The 24,430-nt window shown below is 41.7% G+C and overlaps 1 protein-coding gene across 2 annotated transcripts; it reads right to left on the reverse strand.

Moving 5' to 3' along the window:
• Positions 1 to 246: 246 nt before the first annotated feature.
• LOC130885250 (C-type lectin domain family 2 member E-like) lies at positions 247 to 17,313 on the reverse strand. Of its 2 annotated transcripts, none has more exons than XM_057786698.1 (5): positions 17,200 to 17,313; positions 10,413 to 10,544; positions 8,278 to 8,453; positions 1,117 to 1,223; positions 247 to 556 (listed from the first exon to the last, which is right to left on the reverse strand). In XM_057786698.1, the coding sequence occupies exons 1-5, from the start codon at positions 17,243 to 17,245 to the stop codon at positions 412 to 414; spliced, it is 606 nt and encodes a 201-aa protein (XP_057642681.1). In that variant the 5' UTR covers positions 17,246 to 17,313; the 3' UTR covers positions 247 to 411. The 2 variants fall into 2 exon arrangements, with proteins under 2 accessions (XP_057642681.1, XP_057642672.1); XM_057786689.1 differs by having other exon boundaries at positions 8,278 to 8,456.
• Positions 17,314 to 24,430: the final 7,117 nt, after the last annotated feature.

Below are 24,430 nucleotides of genomic sequence, written 5' to 3' on the forward strand. Positions count from 1 at the left end.
TCATTGGTTGAATAAATAAATTGCCTTGGCCTTTAGATAGGGAAGAACTTAGATAGGTGGAAAAAAGAGAGTTCAATGCTCGGAGAAAGAAGGCAGGCAAAGAGAGCTGCCATAGAGTGGCCAGAGTCAGATATGCTGAATTTTTCCCAGTAAGTCAAGACCCCGTGGTGACATACAGATTATTAGAAATGGGTCGAATCAAGGTGTGAGAGTAAGCCAATAAGAAGCTAGAGCTTATGAGCCAAGCAGTAATTTAATTAATACAATTTCTGTGTGGTTATTACAGGGGTTAAGCTCGCGGGGCAGCAGGACACAGCCGGCTCCTTTTACAACATTTTAAAAGATGAATAAATGAAGCTGTAACTGTAGATAACATGCTACAGATCTCTCGTGATGACTTTGACACATTCTCTATACAAGCTGTGAAACTTCTGGACACTGTAAAGTGTAGCTGTTGGGCATGCTACAAATCCACTTCCTATGTATGTTGTTCCTGCCACTGCTGATCCCTCTGTCACTCAGGTAGGCATGATCTCCTTCTCCTCGGGTGGGAACCCTAAAACAAAAACAAACAAAATTTCTGCAGTTGACCACTGCATCCCCCCCCCAGCAATGATATCTCACTCGTGTCCACTGCTTGTTTATAGCACGAATCACAGAAAAGCAGAGTCCATGAGGAATCACCTGCACTAGTGTTACACCCAGTGACTTTTCCATTCTCAGGGTTCCATTTGGTGATCACCTTGTCACTCATCCATATTTAACCATGTACTGTGTGTAAAAAGCATTTGGCAGGTGCTTGCTACCATGTTCACAAGAACTTCAGCCATGAGTAGCATCCCAAGGGTGGTTTTCAATTCTACCTTGAAGTACTTTTCACATGTATGAAAGTGGAAGAAAATGGATTAAAATTCATTGGGATGTGGAGTTTATTGGAGACTGTCTATTGCATGTAACACACAACCAACACCAAGGACACCTCCAGTCCAAGGTTTATTTTTCCTCCATACCAATACATTTCCCTTCACATGACTCAGCCTTTCACCTTTCACAACCACGACTCACTCAATCACAACACTTGAACACAGTAGGAGAAAATGCATTCTGAAAACATACAAGTTGTTATATTCGGTGTTGTCTGTCCACATCCAAGGGTGATGTGATGACTCTCTGTGCAGGCTGATCCAGTGGTCAAATGGTCCCTTGTATCTCTTCAGGAAATTCTGTCATAAAGCACAGAAAACTAATATGTGTCTCTCAACTTCAGATACCATTGAGTGTCTCCAACTTACAGCTTCTTTTCAGGATGTCAACAGGTTTGAACTGAGAGTAATTGACTTTGGAACCTAAATAATCCTCAGTTCTCAGTGGATATATTTTACTGCCATAACCCATAGTACACTGACAACCACCCCTCTTCTGTGGCTGAGAAAGTCCCTTGTTAAATCTGTATTTACAGTTATTAACAGCTGTCACCTTAAGTTCGCAACACCTGCCAGTTTGGACAAAGACTTACATGACCATGTATACTTATGTTTGGTATAGGAGGTCCTTCTGTGTGTTGCTTTTATTGATTAATGAATAAAGAAACTGCTTTGGACCTATAGCAGAACTTAGGTAGGCAGGGAAAGCTAGGCTGATGCTGGGAGAAAGAAAGGTGGAATAAGAAAGAAACATTGGAGCTGCCGCCAGAGTCACACATGCCAAAATTTTGCCAGTAAGCCACTGCCACGTGGCAATACACAGATTCATAAAAATGGGTAAAATTAATATGTAAGAGTTAGCCAGTAGTTTAACTCCCTGGTCATTGAGCAGGGGCTGCTCCTCTGTGCTAAGGCCTCTCACTCCCTAACCCATCCCAGCTTGCACCCAGGATCCTCCTCCCTTCTTCCTCCCTTCCGCGGGGACACAAGATCAGCCAGCTCAGCCTATTTGGGTGCTAAGACGGGGTGGGCAGGAGTTCCTTTGCTTCAATAGCCTGCCTGCAGCAAGGTAGGCCTTTTGTCAGCGAGGTCCCTAGCCAGCAAGGGAACCTGATCCTGTTCCATAAGATCCATCGGATAGCATTTGAAGAAAGAGATGAGCAGGCACCAAGGCAAGAATTCCTCCACCAACCTGAAGAACAACATGAAAACACCAGAACCCAGTGATCTTACAACAGAAGGTCTCAAACATCCTAATACAGAAGAAGTGGAAAAAATTGACAATATAAAAGCAATAGAGTCCCTTAAACAGCATGTAAAATTCCCTTATAGAAATGGATGAGAAGTATAACAAAAAGTTTGAAGAAATGAATAAATACATAAATGATACCCTGGGAAACCAAGAAAAAACAATCAAACAGGTAATGGAAACAGTTCAAAAATTGAAAACTGAAATGGAGGCAAGGAAGAAAACACAAACCGAGGGCCGGCTGGATATGGAAAATCTAGGTCAATGAACAGAGACTACAGAAACAAGCATAACCAATAGAATACAAGAGATAGAAGAAAAAATCTCAGATTCTGAAGACACCATAGAGAAAATAAATGCACTGATCAAAGAAAACAGCAAATCCAACAAATTCTCATCATAAAACATTCTGGAAATATGGGACACAATAAAAAGACCAAACCTAAGAATAATAGAGATAGAAGAAAGAGAAGAATTACAGCTCAAAGGCCCAGAAAATATATTTTAAAAAATTATGGAAGAAAACTTTTCCAACATAAAGAAAGATATTCCTATGAATATTCAAGAAGCATACAGAACAACAAATAGACTAGATCAAAAAAAATCCCCTCACCATATAATAATCAAAACACAAAACATACAGAAAAAAAAAGAATATTAAGAGCTGCAAAGGAAAAAGGTCAAGTAACTTATAAAGGTAAACCTATCAGACTTACCCCGGACTTCTCTATGGAAACCATGAAAGCCAGAAGGTCCTGGATAGAGGTACTGCAGAAACTAAGAGACCATGGATGCAAGCCCAGACTACTATACCCAGCCAAGCTATCGTTCACTATCAATGGAGAAAACAAAATATTCCAGGATAAGAACAAATTTAAACAATACGTAGCCACAAATCCAGCCTTACAGAAAGTAATAGAAGGAAAATCACAACCCAAGGAATCCAACATTGCCAACACTGCCTACAATAACTCAGACATCTAGCGACCCTTCACCAGCACAATAACCGGAGTCAACAACCACTGGTCATTAATATCACTTAATATCAATGTACTCAATTCACCTATAAAAAGACACAGGCTAAGAGATTGGATACGTAAACAGGATCCAACATTCTACTGTTTACAAGAAACACACCTCAACCACAAAGACAAACATCTACTCAGAGTAAAGGGTTGGAAAAAGGGTTTTCAAGCAAATGGACCTAAGAAACAAGCAGGTGTGGCCATACTAATTTCTAACAAATCTGACTTCAAACTAAAATCAATCAGAAGAGATCGAGATGGTCATTTTATAACATACTCATAACAGGGACAATTCATCAGAATGAAGTCTCAATCCTGAATATCTATGCCCCTAATATAAAAGCACCCACTTATGTAAAAGAAACATTACTAGAACTCAAGGCAGACATCAAACCACACACACTAATAGTAGGAGACTTCAACACATCTCTCACCAATGGACCGGTCAATCAGACAGAAACCTAACAGGGAAATAAGAGAATTAATGGAGGTAATGAATCAAATGGACTTAAGAGACACATATAGAACATCCACCCAAATAGAAAAGAATATACCTTCTTCTCTGCAGCTCATGGAACCTTCTTGAAAATTGAGCACATACTCAGTAACAAAGCAAACCTCCATAGATACAAAAAAATTTTAGTGACCACCACGGATTAAAGTTAGAATTCAACAAAATGCTACCCCCCGAAAGCTGACAAACTCATGGAAAATGAAAGTCAACTACTGAACCACACATGGGTCAAGGAAGAAATAACGAAAGAAATTAAAGTCTTCTGTGAACTTAATGAAAATAAAGAGACAACATACTCAAAACTATGGGACACTATGAAAGCAGTGCTAAGAGGAAAGTTCATAGCACTAAATGCCCACTTAAAGAAAATGGAGAAAGCACACATTGGAGACTTAACAGCACACCTGAAAGCTCTAGAAAAAAAAAGAAGCAGACTCACCCAGGAGGAGTAGAAGACTGGAAATAATCAAACTGAGGGCTGAAATCAACAAAATAGAAACACAGAAAACAATCCAAAGAATCAATGAAACAAAAAGTTGGTTCTTGGAGAAAATCAACCAGATCAAAAAACCCCTATCCAAACTAATCAAACGACAGAGAGAGAACATGCAAATTAATAAGATCAGAAATGAAAAGGGGGACATAACCACAGACACAGAGGAAATTCAGAGAATCATTAGATCTTACTACAAAAGCCTGTATGCCACAAAACTGGAAAATGCAAAGAAATGGATATTTTTTTTAGATAAGTACCATATACCAAAGTTAAACCAAGACCAGGTGAACAATCTAAATAGACCTGTTAGTCACAAAGAATTAGAAACTGTTATAAAAAAATCTCCCTTCCAAAAAAAGCCCAGAACCAGATGGTTTCAATGTAGAATTCTACCAGAACTTCCAAGAAGAGCTAATACATATACTCCTAATGCATTTCACAATATAGAAACAGAAGAGTCATTGCCAAATTCCTTTTATGAAGCTCCAGTTACCCTGATACCAAAACCACACAAAGACCCAACCAAGAAAGAATTACAGGCCAATCTCACTCATGAACATTGACGCAAAAATTCTCAATAAATTACTGGCGAACTGAATCCAAGAACACATTAGAAGAATTATCCATTGTGATCAAGTAGGTTTCATCCCAGAGATGCAGGGCTGGTTCAACATATGAAAATCTATCAATGTAATCCATCATATAAATAAACTGAAAGAAAAAAAAATATGATCATTTCATTAGATGCTGAAAAAGCATTTGACAAAATTCAACACCCCTTTATGATAAAGGTCTTGGAGAGATTAGGGATACAAAGGTCATGCTTAAATATAATAAAAGCTATTTACAGCAAGCCGACAGCTAACATCAAATTAATCAAAGAGAAACTCAAAGCCATCCCACTAAAATCAGGAACACGACAAGGCTGTCCACTCTCTCCATACCTCTTCAATATAGTGCTTGAAGTTCTAGCAATAGCAATAAGACAACATAAGGGGATCAAGGGGATTCGAATTGGAAAGGAAGAAGTTAAACTTTCGTTATTTGCAGATGATATGATAGTATACATGAGCGACCCCAAAAACTCTACCAAAGAACTCCTAATAAACACCTTTAGTAAGGTGGCAGGATACAAGATCAACTCCAAAAAAAAATCAGTTGCCCTCCTATACACAAAGGATAAGGATGCAGAGAGGGAAATCAGAAAAGTATCACTTTTCACGATAGCCACAAATAGCATAAAATATCTTGGGGTAACTCTGACCAAGGAAGTGAAAGATCTATTTAACAAGAACTTTAAGTCTTTGAAGAAAGAACTTGAAGAGGATACCAGAAAATGGAAGGATCTCCCTTGCTCTTGGACTGGGAGGATCAACATAGTAAAAATGGCAATTCTCCCAAAAGCAATTTGTAGATTCAATGCAATTCCCATCAAAATCCCATCAAAATTCTTCACAGACCTTGAGAGGACAATAATCAACTTTATATGAAAAAGCAAAAAACCAAGGATAGCCAAAACAATTTTATACAATAAAGAAACGTCTGCAGGCATTACCATCCCTGACTTCAATCTCTATTACAGAGCTACAATATTGAAAACAGCTTGGTATTGGCATAAAAACAGAGAAGTTGACCAATGGAATCGAATAGAAAACCCGGATTTTAACCCACAAACCTATGAACACCTGATTTTTGATAAAGGAGCTAAAAGTATACAATGGAAGAAAGAAAGCATCTTCAACAAATGGTGCTGGCAAAACTGGTTGTCAACCTGTAGAAGAATGAAAATAGATCCATATCTATCACCATGCACAAAACTCAAGTCCAAATGGATTAAAGACCTCAATATCAGTCTGAACACACTGAACCTGATAGAAGAGAAAGTGGGAAGTACTCTACACATGGGCACAGGAGACCACTTCCTACATATAACCCCAGCAGCACAGCCATTAAGGGCAACATTGAATAAATGGGACCTCCTGAAATTGAGAAGCTTCTGTAAAGCAAAGGACACTGTCACTAAGCCAAAAAGGCAACCCACTGACTGGGAGAAGATCTTCACCAACCCTGCAACAGACAAAGGTCTGATCTCCAAAATATATAAAGAACTCAAGAAACTAGACGTTAAAATGCTAATTAACCCAATTAAAAAATGGGGCACTGAACTGAACAGAGAGTTCTCAACAGAAGTTCAAATGGCCAAAAGACACTTAAGGTCATGCTCAACCTCCTTAGTGATCAGGAAAATGCAAATAAAAACAACTTTGAGATACCATCTTACACCTGTCAGAATGTCTAAAATCAAAAGCACCAATGATAGCCTTTGCTGGAGAGGATGTGGAGTAAGGGGTACACTCATCTATTGCTGGTGGGAATGCAAACTTGTGCAACCACTTTGGAAAGCAGTGTGGCCGTTTCTCAGGAAATTTGGGATCAACCCACCCCAGCGCCCAGCAATACCACTCTTGGGAATATACCCAAAAGATGCCCTATCATACTACAAAAATATTTGTTCAACTATGTTCATAGCAGCATTCTTTGTAATAGCCACAACATGGAAGCAACCTAGATGTCCTTCAATGGAAGAATGGATGAAGAAAGTGTGGAATATATACATATTAGAGTACTACTGAGTGGTAAAAAACAATGACTTCTTGAATTTTGAATGCAAATGGATGGAAATAGAAAACACTATCCTGAGTGAGGTGTCCCAGACCCAAAAAGATGAACATGGGATGTACTCACTCATAATTGTTTTCTAGCCATAAATAAAGGGTATTGAGCCTATAATTCATGATCCTAGAGAATCTAAATAAGAAGGTGAACCCAAAGAAAAACATATATAGTTATCCTCCTGGATATTGGAAGTAGACAAGATTGCTGGGCAAAAATTGGGAACTGGGGGGTGGGGTAGGATGGGAGAAAGGGGAGATGGGAGAGAAAAGTGAGAAGGGGAGGATGGGGAGAGCTTAGGGAATGGAATGGTTGGGATAAAGGAAGGGTGGATATGGGAGCAGGGATGTATATATCTTAATTAAGGGAGCCATTTTAGGGTTGGCAAGAGTCTTTACTCTAGACGGGTTCCCAGGGGTCCAGAGAAATGTCCCCAGCTAGGTCCTTGGACAGCTGAGAAGAGAGAACCTGAAATGGCCCTATCCTATAGCCCTACTAATGAATATCTTGCATATCACCATAGAATCTTCATCTGGCGATGGATGGAGATAGAGACAGAGACCCACATTGGAGCACTGGACTGAGCTCCCAAGGTCCCAATGAGGAGCAGAAGGAGGGAGAACATAAGTAAGGAAGTCAGGACCGCAAAGGGTGTACCCATCCACTAAAACGGTGGGGCTGATCTATTGGGAGCTCACCAAGGCTAGCTGAACTGGGACTGAAAAAGCATGGGATAAAACTGGACTCTCTGAACATGGCAGACAATGAGGGCTGCTGAGAAGCCAAGGACAATGGCACTGGGTTTTGATCCTACTGCATGTACTGGCTTTGTGGGAGCCTAGCCTGTTTGGATGCTCACCTTCCTAGACCTGGATGAAGGGGGGAGGACCTTGGACTTTCCACAGGGCAGGGAACCCTGACTGCTCTTTGGACTGGAGAGGGAGGTGGAGGGGAGTGGGGGGAGGGGGAGGTAAAAGGGAGGTGGGGAGGAGGCAGAAATTTTTAATAGAAAAAAAAGAGTTAGCCAGTATGAAGCTAAAGCTAATGGCCAAGCAGTAATTTAAATAATATAGTTTCTGTGTGATTATTTCAGGTTTAAGCTAAACTGGCAGCCAGAAAGAACAAGCACCCTCCTTATAACAATCATGTTTCTCAGTCAAATGTATGTCTGACCATGCAGGATGACTATTAGCATTACAGGAGAGAGTGCCTTTGGAGTATCTCAGGAATACAGCCAGATGGGTTACTATCACAACTGGCACATACTAATATGTGTCCCCCTGTCCCCTGTATGCCTAGGGTGGAATCCTCCCTCATGCTGCAACATTAAGGTCCCTATCTTAAGACAGTAAATATTCAACAGAACAAACAACAAACCAATTTTGATCATTTCTTACCAGCTCCTCTTGGTTGTCAAATCGAGCTAGTTGAGCCCCTAGTGCCCTGCAGTAGTTCTGACTGAATGTCCAGTTTTCCATGTCTTCAGAAAAATAAAAACATTTATTTCCAAATCCAATCCAGTTTCTTGGGCAAAGAGCATAGGTATTGTTACGTGAGATCTGTTCTGTCTTTCCTGCTTTTGTAATGACAAAATAAAGAGAACTCCTCACTTCTCTGGATTTAACTATGGACAAATATCAGCATGCAAACATGGCATAGTCAAACAGGTTTTTAATTCCAAAGCTTTGCTTGAAGACTTTCTGTTATCATATACACATACATTAAATCCATATGAATATATGCTAGTTCTCATTAGAGGCTCCCAGAATGGCAATTATCAAGAAATCTCACAGCATATATCAGAAGGGGCACTTATTTATTGCTGGTGGGAGTATAAACTGATACATGCAGTATGGAGGCTCCTTTAAAAAATTACAAACAGACCTTTTGTGACTCAGCTATGTCATTCCTAGGCATATATGAGAGAACACTACATCATAACACAGAGACCTGCACATCCATGTCTACTGCTGCTCCATGTACAATGGCAGCAAAATGGACCTAACTAGATGTCCATCAACTGATGAACAGATAATGAAATTGTAATATATGAATAAAACAGAATGTTATTCAGACACAAAGAAAAATGAAGCTTGTAAAAAAGTGGTGGACCTAGAAAGTATAATATTAAACAAGGTCACACAAGCCCAGAAAGAAAGAGACCCCATGTACTTCCTCATATGCTTGTCTCAGCCCATAATGCATAGTGTGGACAGCTGTCAAGTGTGAGTATGGTGTAACATGTAGAAAGAAGAACGAGGAAGAGTGTTGTAAGGTGATGAGCAAGAACAGGATTCAGCAAAAGGCTCATAAGGGCTTTTTAATAGCCTTAAGAATAGGGCTATTAAGAGCATGGTTTTTCTAGTTTAAACTTTGCTGGTTTTTTTCTAATTTGTGATGAATAAGAATATAAAAATGTAAATATAGTGAAAGTCTAAACCTTAACCAAAGCTCCATGGCTTCAGAACAGTTATTCTGTATTCAATGAGATTCATAGGGTTTGGGATGTGTCAAGTGCTTAAGTGGCTATGATAATGGAACTATAATATGTTCATTTGTGAGTCCATCATAATAAAGTAATGTGTGTGTGTGTGTGTGTGTGTGTGTGTGTGAAACTCTTAAGGCAGCAAGGTTTCAGAGAATCACTTAGAAAAATAACATGTATTTTATTTCATAACTTTTCCTTTTCTACTTTGACAGGTAAGAATGACTACATGACTCTATGGAAGGGCTACTGAGGATAGAAATAAATGATTTGATAAGAAATATTAAATACTAGAAATGACGATCACACACTTATTTTTAGTGGAGAGCAATTTGTTGTAGCTCTTCCTAGTTCTTATACACCTACCATGAGGCTTTAATGAAAGGAACAAATGCAACAGGTCCTGAGGGTGACTGCTATGTAGAGCCATGTGAAAGTTTAGATTATACATACTGTCTTGTAGGCAAGTGTTTGTCCATGTTTAGACTGTGTATTATTCATTGACATGGTTAAAGTTGATTTTATAAAACAATATACGAATCATTACTCCAGATGCGGCAGGAAAGCTGTACAAGATTTCATCACATTATTTAGAAAAGTCTAAAACTAGAAGCTCAGCAACAGCATATTTCTGGAATATTCTATTTAAGATTTTCAGACTATAGTTGAAGATGTTAAAATAAACCATGGGTCATGGTGGTTCTTCACAATTCTCACTGCGCCTAGCTGCAGCAGTTTCCTTGAGGCTGCTACTTGGGTATTTTTTTCTCCTTGTCCTCTGCATTGAATAGTTTTCCCATGTAGGCATATGTCTCCCACATCTCTCTAGAGGTTGCTGAATGTCCTCTTCCTAGGGATGCTGAACCTGGCCGCCAGTGTTGTTCCTTCACTGCATCTTCCTGCTAGACCCTAAGTTCCCAGAGAACAGGAATTTCCAGTGTGTTCTCTCTCTGCCCTTCACACAGTGCCAGGCTCACAGTGCTCAGTAAGTGTAACTGACAGTGTGGATGTGGACAGAATGCTGCAGGATCTGGAGATGTCACTCACCTGACAATGACAGAGCCACAGAAAGTGCAATCACAGCTGCAGTGAGGACGATGATCACTGCATAGCAGCAGTAAAGCCTAGCAGGAGACACGGGGGAGATGATTCTGAGACATTTTTCTTGGAGCTTTTTACCTGAAAAATATTAATATAAGAATGCCAACTTGGAGAATTTCTTAAGAAAAATTAAAGAAAATTAGCACAAACATCCACTTACAATCACTTACAAGTATCTGAAAGAGTGCTGCAAACCCCTTTCAAAGAAGGCCCTGGTCCATAAAGGATGGCCATGGAAGAAAGAAGACTAGAGATGCTAAAAACAGAACTTCCCAGGGGTCTTCTGGTTACTGAACTGAGGCTGTATCATGAAAGGGCAGGAACCTAAAGGAGTGAGGATCACAGTGAAAAACAGCAACAGTCAGCTGGATTTCTCTCCAGAAAGTGCTCTGGTTAGGAGTAATGAAAACACTAGGGAAAACTCAGTGTAAATAGACCTATTAACACACTAAGAAAAGAGGAAAATAGAAATATCAATACACAGCAAAATTATGCAAAAATAGGAATTAGAGCAACTTCCTCAACCCTATAAAAGTTATCAATTAAAAACAAAATAATAAATCCAACTACACTCTGCTTCATTCCCAAGTGTGCAGTTATTAATGCTTTCCCAGCAACCAGGAGCAGGAATAGGATGTCTGCTCTCTGTTCCAGGATGACTTCACAGGAGATCCACCAAGGGTAAAGAAATAGGGTCACGAAGCTGGAAAATTCCTCAGGACTTAAAATGACTCTTCCACAGGACACAGGTTCAATTTCCAGTGCTCACAAAGTAGTTTACAACTGTGCCAACTTCAGTTCCAGGGGACTCATCGCCCTCTATAGGTACCAGGCACTCATGTTAAGAACAAATGTGCAGACAAAACAGTCATATACATAAGATTGTTAAAGAAATAAAAGAAGGTTTACACTTCTTGAAAAACAGATGAAGGGTTTCTCATCACCGATGATGCAGTTATATCGGCATAAAAATTATGACAATTCTATAAAAGACTACTGAATATAAAATATGAATTTACAAAGCTGCAAGATACAATGTCAGCATGGTAAAGTCAGCTGTATTGTCAAATGGAAATTAAAGTCTAAGACAGCACTATCTTCAGTAATGACAGAAGCCATAAAATTATAAAGCTGAAAAGGTTCATAATCAGCACAGTAATTAACTACATTTAAAGTTATGAAGAAATCAGGACAGGGCTAGATTGTTGGGTCAGTTGTTAAGAGCACTTGTTGCTCTTGCAGAGGACCTGGGTTTGATTCTAGCACCCACATGGTAGCCTACAACCATCTATAATTCCAGTTGCTGGTGCACACCTGACCTTGGTGTGCACTGGAATGCATGTGATGCACAGATATTTATTCAGGCAAAACACTCATATGCATGAAAATTTTAACATAAAAAAGGAAAGAAATCAAGACAGATCTAAACACATAATTGTTCTGAGATACTTGCTCACACTCACACTCCAAGACTGCCAATAAAGTTTAACATTGAATCAGGGGCAGAGCTAGTGACTAGCTGACCAGAATTACCCATAGAGGTTTTGGAGGACCCAGGATACAAATAGAGAGACATAGGAAGTGGTAGAAAAGGATTGAGAAAGATTTGCAAGCCCTTTTGTATCTGGAAAGGAGAGAGACAGGTCACTGGACACTTATCTACTGCTTCTCTGATCAATCAGGTTTTTACCCCATTATCTGACTCCCAAGTTTTATTCAATAACAGAACAATATAAGAAGTAAAGGCTTCACATGATAAAACGGAATACTCAATATTGCTCATGTGTAAACAACTCCTGAACAAGTTTATATATACAACACAGTATCACTTCCTGGTGGAGGGGAAGTGATTGCCTTCAGAAAAAAAAATAGCATCAAATTATTAAAAAATACTAAGAAGGGGCTGGAGAGATGGCTCAGAGGTTAAGAGCATTGCCTGCTCTTGCAAAGGTCCTGAGTTCAATTCCCAGCAACCATATGGAGCTCACAACCATCTGTAATGGAGTCTGGTGTCCTCTTCTGGCCTGCAGGCATACATCGAAGGAATGCTCTGTATACATAATAAATAAATAAATATTTTTTAAAAATACTAAGAAAACTAAAAAGAAACTAGAATATTCTAAAATTATTCTGAAGAGGAGTCAAATTCAGAAAGATCACACTGCCTCATCTCATGATTTATGAGAACAGAAAAACAGACAGCCTGGTGCTAGTAAACAAGTAGACAAAACAATATAGCAGAAAAAAAAGACTCCAGAAATGATATCAAGCACTCATCGTCAACAGATATTTAACAGAGATGTACAGTTTTTAGACAGGGAGAGTGTGGCACCGCTCCAGTATGTGCCACTGAAACAACCTTGTATCTGTCTGCTGAAAACAAGACAAGATGAACTGTAGACCTGAGCACGAAGCTCAATATTGTAAAGTCATTGGATTCTTTAAAAAGTGGGGAGAATGTTTGTGAACTTGTTTTGGGCAAAAAAAATCAGTAAATAACAGGAGGTTGAAGAATTAGTTGCTGATGTGAATCTAAAGTCTTTCAGGATGGCAAAACTATGCAGCTAGTATGAAGCTGTTTGTCCAGAAAGTCTACAATATGGTGATGTGCCCCCATCCTACCCACATACCCCATGCTGGAAGGAAAGCCTGCATTTAAGGTTTAAGAAAAAGAAAAAGAAACATTTATGTGCATATTTGTAGCAGCATTAAGGATCACTGTAAAAAAATGGAATATTTGCAATCACTCAAATGTCCCCAAGCTAATGACAAGGTAAATACACCCTCTCTACACAAGAGACAAGTTGGACCACAAGCCTGTACTTGCCTAGAGCAAATGTCTCCACCTTACCAAGGGAAATGTCCCCAAGGCTTCTGACTCAAAAACATTCCCATACTAATCAGCAAGCTTAAGCAAGTTTACAGTCAGTAAGTCACAGAAAATAGCTTCCTTCTGAGTAACTTTTTTAAAAAGACACCCAACTGTCACGGAAACACCCCAACTGCCGCAACCCTCTTCCTCCTCTCACTTCTCTACAAGTTTCTTGCCAGCTTTCCATAACTTCTTTGTATAACATTTGACTATGAAGTGTGTGTGTTTGCATGCTTCTAAATTCAGAGTACTGTTTCTGTATCAGTGGAGCTGTGGATACAGTGTTAGAATCTCACCAGCAGTGTATCTGACATGCTGTTGTCTGAAGAGCATTGTCTGAAGAGCAGAATGTAATGCTGACACAATGTGAAAGAAGACAAGTGTGATGTCTCTGCTTCAGGGATCCATGTTTTGGCATTCTGGAAAAGTAAGTGTGTAAGGGCTGGGGACAGAGGTACAAAGACTCTGCAAGTGGGAATGGGGAAGTTTGGGGAGGGATGGAGGGGGTCTCTATGTCCTTTATAAACTATTGTTTAAGATTTATTTTATGTGTGTTACTGTTTTGTTTGGACTTATGTATATATGTGTGCTACATGCATGCCTAGTGTTAGGAGACCTCTGAAATATGTATTGGATCCCTGGAATAGGAGTTAGGGGTATGTATGTGAGCCACCATATGGGCTCTCTTAGAGGCAGGGCTGCTGAGTGGCAGGCTTTCTGAGGGGACTGGGCCTGGAATGGGAGGTGTAAGACCAGAGTGTGGATGGGGCCCCTACCTAGAGATACCCAACAGGAGTATGGATCACAATTTCCCCATTTATTCACCTATAAATGTAGATAGGTTCCAAGTACTGGTTTTTGTGAACAGTGTTTGTAGTCAGAGACTGCTTGTTCATTTCTGGGCCTCCCAGACCCAAAATAATCACATAGAAACTGTATTGATTGTAATACTGTGTTACTGGTAGGATTCAGTCATTATGCTGGACCCTGTCATCTGGGAGGATGAACCCAGGCAGTACCCTGGCCAGCCCAGGTCCCAACGGCTGTTGTGTCACTACCTAGTCTGTATTTAGTTGCTATCTCTTTAAGAGACAAGCTCTGCCAACTATTGATTTCTTTCCAGCTCGGCCTGCATGGAGTATTTGACTCCTACCTGCATCCTGGCCCCTTGGCCCACCATGGTCTCTCTCCCGTCATTTTACAACACTTAAAATAATATACAATTAAGTACAAATATCTCTTGGCGAGGTAGAGAGGAAGTAGACAATATTTTCAATAAAGCGGTGTCAGATCTGGTGTTAAAAGGCACAGTGGGATGAGTACAGCCCACCATAACGTGCAGTGCTTCTAAAAGTAGCTGAGGAGTTTAATATATTCATCTTTAAGAAATTTTCCTAATGTGATCTCTCTGCCAACGCAAAAATCCCAATTAGCCAAATCACATTATTAAATAATATCCAGGTTTAATGGGATTTAATGGGATTCCTGCGCTCTGGGGTGCTCCCGAGGGGGAACCAAGAGGCCACAAATGTCACTACCAGGAGGAAGGAAAAGAGACCACGAGGGAACGTTCTGGGGAAGCAGTTTAGGTAGACTGCTGGAGTTGTCAAGATTTTGGCAGGCTTTCTTGACCCTCCTCCAAGGAGGGGTCAAAGCTAGGAGGGCACAAGGACAGGTCCTCCAAAGATGGAGACCATAGACTGGGACTTACATTCACCGTAATAAAGCAACATGTATGTTCATTTTAATGGATGAATCATAAAACATTGAGCTGTGAGCTGTTCGATCTGGTTCACCAGCAGGGGGCCCCACTGGCAGGAGAAAAAGCTTCCCATGACTTTGTTTTAAGCAGCCCTAGGCTTTGTCTCAGGTCTGGAAAGTGAAGAAGAAGCCGCCATCTTGGAAGTTCACCATCTTTATTGCTTAGTCATGGGCTCTCTTAAGGCCTTCACGGAATTTATCTAGCCCCTAATCCTTCAGAAATACTTGGTATACCTGAGAAACAGTAGTATTGTTCGTGAGCTTTCTCTTCTGGTCAGAGAAGCCAGAGGAGGTGAAAGCATCAGAGAGGCTGCAGTGAGTTCGAGAGAGCTGGGTCTGCAGACAGGAAATGAGAACGTGAAACTGTCAGAGAAGCTGCAGAGAATTCAAGAGAGCTGGGTCTCCAACTTTCACCTAAGTCAGCTGCTTTATGGACTGGTCACTGCCCTGAGAACTTGGCTGACATTTTCAGCCCATAGACAAGTCTGGAGAAGGAAGGAAAACTTTACTTTTTAATGTTCCTCAGCACATCAGGTGCTCTTTACCATGAGGAATATGTGATTTAGTGGCCCCTAAGTGCTTAGGCTCAACTCTTAAAGTCAGGACAACAGAGGACATACCTGCTGCTCTACCACAAGGAAGGGCCTGGGTGTGTGCAGAGGAAGAGTCCTTTAGATGTGAACTGGATGGCACGGGATGGGGCCAAGGTATTCAAGGGAGGCCTGGTTAGAAGGCTTTCTTCTTCAGTTTGTCCCCCACCTCCCAGACTAGTATTTACCACATCGGGGGCCTGTCCACCTAGAGGAACTTAGCCTGATCTCCTGAGGCTGTCACTAACTAGACCTTTAAGCTAACAATAAATGTGAATTCTGTTTTTCAAGAAATATTCTATTCCTAAACAAAAATATTAAAGTAGAGGTATAGTCATGTCTCAGCAGTGAAGAGCATTTGCTACCCTTGTAGAGAGAAGACTCGGTTCATTTCCAGCACCCACACAGGGGCTCACAATTGCCTAAGTCCAGGTCCAGGGGATTCAACACCTTCTTCTGACCCCTGTGGGCACCAAGCATGCACATAGTGCACAGACAAGCAGGCAAAACACACATACACGTAAAATGGATTTTAAAAGTTTTAAGTTAAAGGGAAAGAGATTTAAAGAATAAAATAGAAACATTTTCCAAAATGAGAGGATACGGTTTTAAAACAGCAATCTCCAATGTCCTTTTCCCATCATTTACCATAACCTGAAAAAGAAGATGGATTTAGAGGTGGGATCAGTCTCCCATCCCCGACCTACTGAAAATCGTGGGATGCAGCACTAGGTAAAGTAGGAAAGAGATTGTTCCCTGGTGCCACAGAATTCTTTAAGACCTGAAGGAGTACACCTGTGTCCTAAGGAAAGGGGAGAATTTCTGACAGCCTGGAGGTTAGGGATGAAAAAGCACAATCGGTTTGGGGAGGGGGGTCCACTGTGGGAGCCCAGAAAAGAAGGTAGTGGGGAGGTGTGAGCAGGGGCACTTTAGGGGCACTGGATGGCAGCGACTTGCCTGAGCATGCCCAGGTTCCTCCAACCAGACCTCTAGGAATCCGGACACCTACTTTGCTATAGGAACTCAGAAGAGCTGTTTATCTCTCCCTGCCATAGCAGGTATCTCACAATCAAGTATGCATGGCTGGGCCAGGGGGCTGTAAATGTCCCTCAGACTATGGGGAAATGTAATCTGATGGGCAGCTTCTTCAACCCTAACACCCACAACACAGGGCTACAGTTCTTTTAATCACAGTGAGTGAGGCAGCCTCATTGGCTACTTTAGTCAACACAGGCACTCTGTGCCTCACTCTGGCGGGAATTTAAAGAGCGCAGATTCAACAAGTTCGCTGTTGGTTGCTCTTCCCCAAACATGTTTAAGTAACACTCGCCAAAACAGAATAATAGGGAATTGCACTGCTGTGCTCCTACCCACCCCAGGGTTCCCCACCCGCTGCCTAGCCTATCTGGAGAGATGCCTGTGGCAAGCTAAAGGGAGGAAGATTCCACACCCCTGGTGAAGCTCCCCTTTTTCTCCCTTTAATTTAGTTAACGATTGATCAAATACGTACGGTTTTCTTCCACGCGACCCGGAGAGGTGGACTCCGCAGTTGACATTTTTATGAAGGCTATGCACCACCTTTGTCTTGATGAAGCAAAGACACTGGGATGAATGAGATGGACTTCTGAAAACAGACCAAAAAAGCCTGTGGGCGTGGTTTAAATAGCTCTTCCCAGCTGGTCCGTGATTTGTTGCCTGATTAATCATCCTAAGTATTCACCCCTTTGAAATAAAATTAAAAAAAGCATAAAATCTGCTTCTTGTGGGAACGGAATTACAAATTAGGAGAGGGACCCTGCAGGAAATGTGTACCGTAAATGAAATGTGTACTGCAAAGGAAATAAAGGGAACTTAGATTTGTAGATGTTTTAGATTTTGGTAGCGCAAATGCTTTTAAATTAGAGCAACTTCACACACTTTTCTCTGCTACCAAGATAGGAAGACAGGGGGAGGTTCACGGTCCTGGGGAAATCAAACTAAAAACAAAACAACTGCAAAAGAGTGAAATGTAATTGCCAGTCCCTTTTCGAGCCTTGTGAACAGGGAAGTTTCTGGAAAGCAGCAGCACCTTCCACAGACCCTTCTACAAGGCTGATTGCCCTTCAGTGACCAGAGAGGATGTGCAAGCCTATGAGTTCAGAGCCACCTTTGGCCCTCTTTTTAAAAATGTATATTGGAGAGGGGAGAGAAGGGAATGGAAGCAGAGAAAAATGTATAGCTCAATAAAATCATTTTAAAAAAAGAAAAAAAAACATTTACTCTATTATATTGGAAAATCTAAAAAAATAAATGTATATTATATAATGCATATTTGTGTGTTTTGAACATATGTATGTACACCTGCGAATGCCTGGTACTCCTGGAGGCCAAAAAAAGCATCAAGTCTCCTGAAACTGAGCCCTCCTTCTATAGAGCCCTCTCAATACTTATTGCTCTTTTCTGTCTCTCACCTTTATGACCATCAGGGTACTCAGAAGACTAGCTTTCCTTGCAATATATTAACTGACAGTTCCCACAAAACCAAAGGCTAAGAGCATCATCGGGTATCATCTGACCCCTTAAAAACCCCTCCCTCAACTTTGCTATAACTGCCTCTCTGGTATTTCCACCAATGTGCTTAAAAAGTGTCTTCACATGTGGTTTCCATTGTTGTGTGACTGTAAAGACTCCATTGCCACCTCACAAAATGAAATTTGGAGAAATCTAAATCTGTGTTCACTCATTTTGTCTCCAGAGTAAACTCATACCTCCTCTGAGGTGAGGGGTTGTGTTTCCACACAATAGGCAGTGACTCTCTGGGAATCAGCAGGCTGAGACTGCTTTTTTAGAATAGGAAGAAGACCACTCTTTCCATGGCATGAAGATTGAGCACATTTAGAGGGGCTGGTGTGTGTGTGTGTGTGTGTGTCAACCAGAAAGTTACAGCTGTGTTTATGGATTGATGGGGAACACATGAGTTATTTTCATTGCCAGACATTCTATCTCTGCAGATGGAACTGACTCTGGGGATAAGGAATTCTTTATGGTTTGGGGCTACACAGCCCATTGCATCCTGACTCAATTCCTCATGACCTGAGGCTCTTACTCAAAATATCTCAACCCTGGAAGGGTAAAAAAGAATATGGTGGAAAAGAGTTGACATTTGGGGAGGCTGCTGGTGGATCCCAAAGGTGGAATGAGTATGTTGAGATGCTTTCAGGATAAATAAAAGCTGAGAGTCTGGGGGCATAGAGAGTCCAGTGTTGCTTTGGGCCAGGAAAGCAAGGAGTTTCTGTTGGAGGAAGTTGGTGAGAAGCTAAAAAGTCAAGGACCACACAAGAAAATTAGCACAATTATAACAATTAGGCATGCCAAGGGGACTACTGACAGTCCCCAAGCAGAGAGGGGGCCTTCCAGAAAGTATTGTCTACTCTTTCTCTTGTGTTTCTTCCTAGTAATTGTCTAGCATTTCCCCTTACTAGGCCAGGTTCACTCACATCAAAACAGCATTCCTTGCCTAGGAAGAACAGATGCCCCCTCTTTCTGCAGTTCTTAAGTCCAACCCCAGTGGTTTTAGAGGACCACCACAGCCAGGGAATCTCTGAGTTTGTAACATGGCTGTGCTTTGTTGTACCAGGGTCATGACTTCCTCTATATGGTTGCTCAGTTGGCTGTGCTGTATCTCTTGGAATCCTATTGTTCCGCCAATGGTGGTGGCCCCTCTAGGGCCTTCTCCAGCAGCACTGAAGTAGAATGAGGCTTTTGTTTTCCCTGAAATGATGAACAAGATATTACTAGTTTTCCCATGCAGGAGAACACTGGAGTCTGGAGTGAAAAAGAGACACGTTTCCCCTCAGGGTACCTAGTGTAAGTGCAGTCCTGGCAGCCAAATTAAGTCCCTTTTGATGTCCTTGCCTTGGGAGCCAAGTGGACATAATTTGTTTCTGGTCCTACACAGTCGGCTTCTCTGATTATCTGAACCAGGGTTCTGGTTAAGTGGCGCAATTTGTTGACTAGTCGGTTTGTGTTATGTTAGATATGCCTACTCTGTATATTTCATTTGACTCCACTAGTCTTTCTAGAAATCAACAGTCAGTGGAGGAGGTGCAGGGGGACAACTTCAGAGATAGTAGAGCAAAGCCTGATTAGAATAGGGAATGTAGGTAAATTAGGATATCAGTTTGGAGGGCAGTGGTTGTGGGGAAGGAGTGTGTTGGCTTTCTAAGGGCAGATTAAAGGAGTCAAAAAAGGAAGCAAAAGACAAGCAAGCCTGACCTTCACAGAGGACCGTGTTTATATTGGTGGAAACAACCTGGGGAAGGAGTCATCTCATATGGAAAGCCAACAGAGTCCTGCTCTGCTGACTTCGTCACAGGGTTCCCTTAGGTTGCCTCAGAATAGGGAAAGGGATCTTTGGTTAACTCTGATCTCAGGGAAAAAACTCACATGTTTACAGTTCCAGACACGACTCTTTAGTGTTTTGCTTTAATTCTAATTTTCGTGCTCTAATTGTCTATAATTTCTTAGCTCTAATTCTGTCTCAATTCTAAATCCAAACCAATTCTCTGTCACAAATCTCTGTTCCAATTCATTATTGTTCTAAATACTCTATCTTCTTCTTCTTTTCTTTTTTGTCTTTGTCTTCATTTTCCTAAATTCTTTGCACTTCCAATCTTGTTTCTTCCAAATCTTATTTCTTATACTGTTAAAAATTCACAATCATATATATATATGTGTGTGTGTGTGTTCCATATATATTACCAATCATATATATGTATATATATATGTGTGTGTTTGCGTATATATGTATGTATGTATGTATGTATAACCATTCAATAGCAACTTGGTAGCAAAAAAACAAAACTACAAGGAAAATTAGCAGGGACACAAGTATTTTTAAAAAATATACAGCAAATCTCATCAGCTAGTTTGTAGCTAATCACCGATTCTGTTGTGTGTATGTTTCCACTGTCTCTTAAAGGGCTCCCAACAGGTTACAGAAGGAGAAAACTAAACCATGGCAAGATCTAAGGAAAAGGCAAAGAATACAAGCATTATTTTACATTTCTTAAGTGTGATTAATGATATCCGGACATGGTTAGTGAGTTAGGTGCTATTGATCTCTTGAAGGGCTTTGACACCTGTAATACCACCCTAATTTGTCATAAATCTTTAAAGCGCTTAGATTTAGCAAGACAGACACCTGCAGTTCTGCTCTGCGATAGTCCTCCTGTGATCACTCCACTAGTTCTTATATTTGGCCAAATCATACTATGAGGGAGTTAGAGAATGGGATTCTACATTTTATTTTATTTTATTGCAGTGTGGGACAAAAGGTTTGACTTTTATTTTATTTGCTAGAACACACAGTTTAGTAAAAAAGTCATCGCTGTTGTTAGGCTGCAACTGCCATGGTGAGAAATAAACCACAGAGCTCAACAACCCGTCCCCCCACCCCGCGCACCCCTGTCAGAGTTTATTAGTACAGGGCACGGGTAAGGGGAAGGAAGAATGGCTACCCAGAAAGAGGATCTAAAGAGGGCGAACAGGCAGTCAGAGCTTGCTTAAAAGGAAAAGCTTGCACATGCGTACAGAGAATAATTAAGCAGCCGGGCAACACATAACATAGCCACGCAATGCATAATGTAGCTACGCATCACATAATGTGGCCATGAACGCATGACATATCCACGCAACACATGACGTTTCATGCTACCCACGTCTTGGCGACCTATGGTCACAGGGCCCCTGGGCTGGCTGGGTGATCGCCTGAATGCCTGTGGGCTGGGAGGCTGGGTACCGGAGGTGGGAGGGAGTGTCAGTATAATGCTGGAATCCTAACAGTCATCCTACTAACAGAACACAGGAAAACTGTGCCCAGCATATGAGGAATACACTTCAGGGGAGCATGTTATCGCACAAGAGAATGTGCAGTTAGAGACAGTATTCAAAAGGCAGTACTTTTAACAGGCAGTGCCAACGTGAATTTAACCTCCATCAAGTCAACCTCTTCTTATGGGCTGGACTTCTAAATGTCAACAGATACACTAACATGAGAATCCCATGAACCCCATTCACTCACATGGAATCACATCTCACTTGCATGGAAGGATGAACTAGGAATCCCATGCCACGTGGGCAGATGAGCTAATGTGGATGAGACTAAATTCCCACGGTAAGAAACTGGCTGCAAACTTTCTAGGTGCAGAAAAGACATCCTTAGTTCAGAAGCCAAGACTTACTGTCCTGTGCTGTGTGTGTTGACAGCTGTGGAAGGAGTGTCTTCAGTGGACAAGATTGACTCTGCAGGTGGTGTCTTTGTTGCTGGAGCAGAGGTAGGATATGATAGGGCAGTCTGTTGGGACATTGATCTGCCTGTTTTTGAGAAAAGAATCATTTGTCTTTTTTGCCATTGCCTGCAGTGGGCAATGGCTGAAGGAAAACTGCTTCGTTTCTGTACGAAAAGGGAGTTCATTATTGATGTTTCCTTTTGCTTAGGAAACCCCTTTCTCTCCAGAGTAAGGTGTTGCATGTGTTATGCTGCAGATGTATTTGAAACCAGTGTATATGTTGACTCTAAGACTGGAAGCAAGTGCAAGAGCCCAGGTAGGAACACTTAGTTCTGCCACTGGGAAGCTGTGTGAAGGTTAGGTATTCACTGCTACTACGTGTGGGCTTGTGGGACTAGTGGGGTTCTGCCAGACCCCAGGTCAGAGGAGCTACAGTCAGCAAGGGAGCTTAGGGAGTTCAACTGACCGAACAACAAAGCTAAAGCCTAGAGAGGCTCCGCTCTCATCAATTCGCAACAGGTATCCCACACCTAGCCGCCAACCCCAACCAGTGAGTGGCACAGCCTTGCGGTGCAGGACGCCAGGGCGCGCGGGTCAAGTGCGGCCCCATGGCGCGCATCTTCCGCCGACCTCGTCTCCTGCGGCTCGGGGTCCAGCAGTCCCTAGCTCAGTCCCAGGAACCGGCCTCAGCCTCCTCAGCTACGTCCCTTCGTCCCACCCTCTGCGCAAACCACAAGAACGTCCCAAACTTGCCCTTCTCCCTGAACGAGCGGGGACGCTACGTGCTGACGTCATCACGCCGGGAGCGGTGCGCCACACCCACAGCCTACAGCCGCCATTTTAGGAGTGGCTGAACAAGCGGAAAGCAGGGGAGGAGCAGAAGTGTAAGTCGTTATTCAGAGGTGAGAAATGCTGGGGAAGGAATTCACTGAGGGCGAATGAAAGCCACGAGAGCAAATGCCACGGAACAGGGATCCACAGTAAGCCTAGCGGCTACCGTGTGCCTAGCGGAGGGGGCGGAGCTGCCTGTGGAATCTGAGGAGCTTTCCCGTCGTCACTTCTCAGTGATTGGTTGCCTTGAGGGAGCATAAGAGGGGCAATTGGTGGGAGTAGACATCAGTCGTACGTTAGTCCCGCCTCCAGGAGCTTCACTTGTTCTGGCGAGCTAAGATCTTTTAAGGACGCTTGTCTCTGTGGTGACGTCACAACGTCACCGTCGCACCCTACAAACATCTACACCACTCCAGAGGTGTGGGGAAGCCAAGGGAGAGGATGAGATTACAGATGCCAGGATGTGGGGGAGCTTCCACCGGAACAACAGCCTTGACTGTTAAGTGAGATTTTTGTAACGCCTTGGGGTCAATTCAAAGGCCCTGTTATTGGTCATCCTCACAGTTCAGTTTTCTCGGCCTTTTTTTTTTTTTGGTTAAATGGGCGGGGAAAAAAACATAAAAATATGAACGTAGATAGAGTCACTGAAGTCGAGTTCCTCAGCTGAACACCTCAGTGCAGGCCCTGCCAACCTCTCCAGAAGGAAGTCCCCTGAGCACACCCTGCACGGCTAAGCTTAGTGATTTCAACAAACAAAATAGGACGAGAGAATATTCCAGTCCCAACAAATTTGCAAGGTCTGGCTTAGAATTTGTTTCGGCCATTACGGTGGCACGTTTACTACATGTGATAATTTTTCTTACTTTGAGAAGACTGAAAGTACCATAAGGAGGAAGTGAGGAGGATTAGAATTCTCAAGGTTTGTACCAATAGAAAGATCAGCAAACCAAAAATAATTTTTGGGCTGTGTGGACCACGGACAGACTTTACATCTTTCTTCCATTCCCTTGAAATGAAATAGAGTTAATTCAGGTCTGCCATCTTTCTTTTTTCCCCTTCTACCAAGAAATGGATCTAACAATCTCGTGGTGAGATTTTAGGATGCTGGCTCTAAATTATCGTCAAATGTTATCGCTGTACATTATTCATGTGTTCTTGTTTACTTCCTCATACATGAGTCTTAGTGGCTTAGTGGAGCCAGAACCTGCTCTATAGATCGGGACATTTATTTCCCCTGCCCCTGGCTTTCTTACTGTGGCCTGATAGAGGTTACAATACTGTGATTTTAATGAGCAAGGAACCAAGGAATTGCATACTTGAGATCTCAAGTCCAAGCTTCAATCTCTTTTTCAGCTCCTAGAGCATCTTCCATGTGAGAACTGTCATAATTAACAGTGACCAAAGACCACAGTGTGCTTACGTTTTTTGTATTTGGTTTTGGTTGTTTTTGTTTTGTTTTGTGTTGTTTTGGTTTTTTTTTTGGTGTAGAATGAAGTTTTTGTAGTGAACAGTAGACAGCTTAAGTGAATTCATAATAAGCAATTATAAATCATAAAGTGTCATAGAAGAAAGGCGGATTGTGATAGCAACTAGGGAGGCCACCTATATAAAGATGGCTTTAAATAAGGGAGTTTTTAAGTG

The sequence above is a fragment of the Chionomys nivalis genome, chromosome 1, assembly GCF_950005125.1.
Source record: "Chionomys nivalis chromosome 1, mChiNiv1.1, whole genome shotgun sequence".
Taxonomy (NCBI): Eukaryota; Metazoa; Chordata; class Mammalia; order Rodentia; family Cricetidae; genus Chionomys; species Chionomys nivalis.

Bases quoted from the DNA above. Each gene is read 5' to 3' on its own strand.
- LOC130885250 (XM_057786689.1), bottom strand. From the start codon at position 17,245: ATGTCAACTGCGGAGTCCACCTCTCCGGGTCGCGTGGAAGAAAACC. The intron at 8,457-10,412 runs GTGAGTGACATC...TCATTACAAAAG, and splicing joins TGTGGCTCTGTCATTGTCAG to CAGGAAAGACAGAACAGATC. The intron at 557-1,116 runs GTATGTTTTCAG...TTTTTGTTTTAG, and splicing joins AACACCGAATATAACAACTT to GGTTCCCACCCGAGGAGAAG.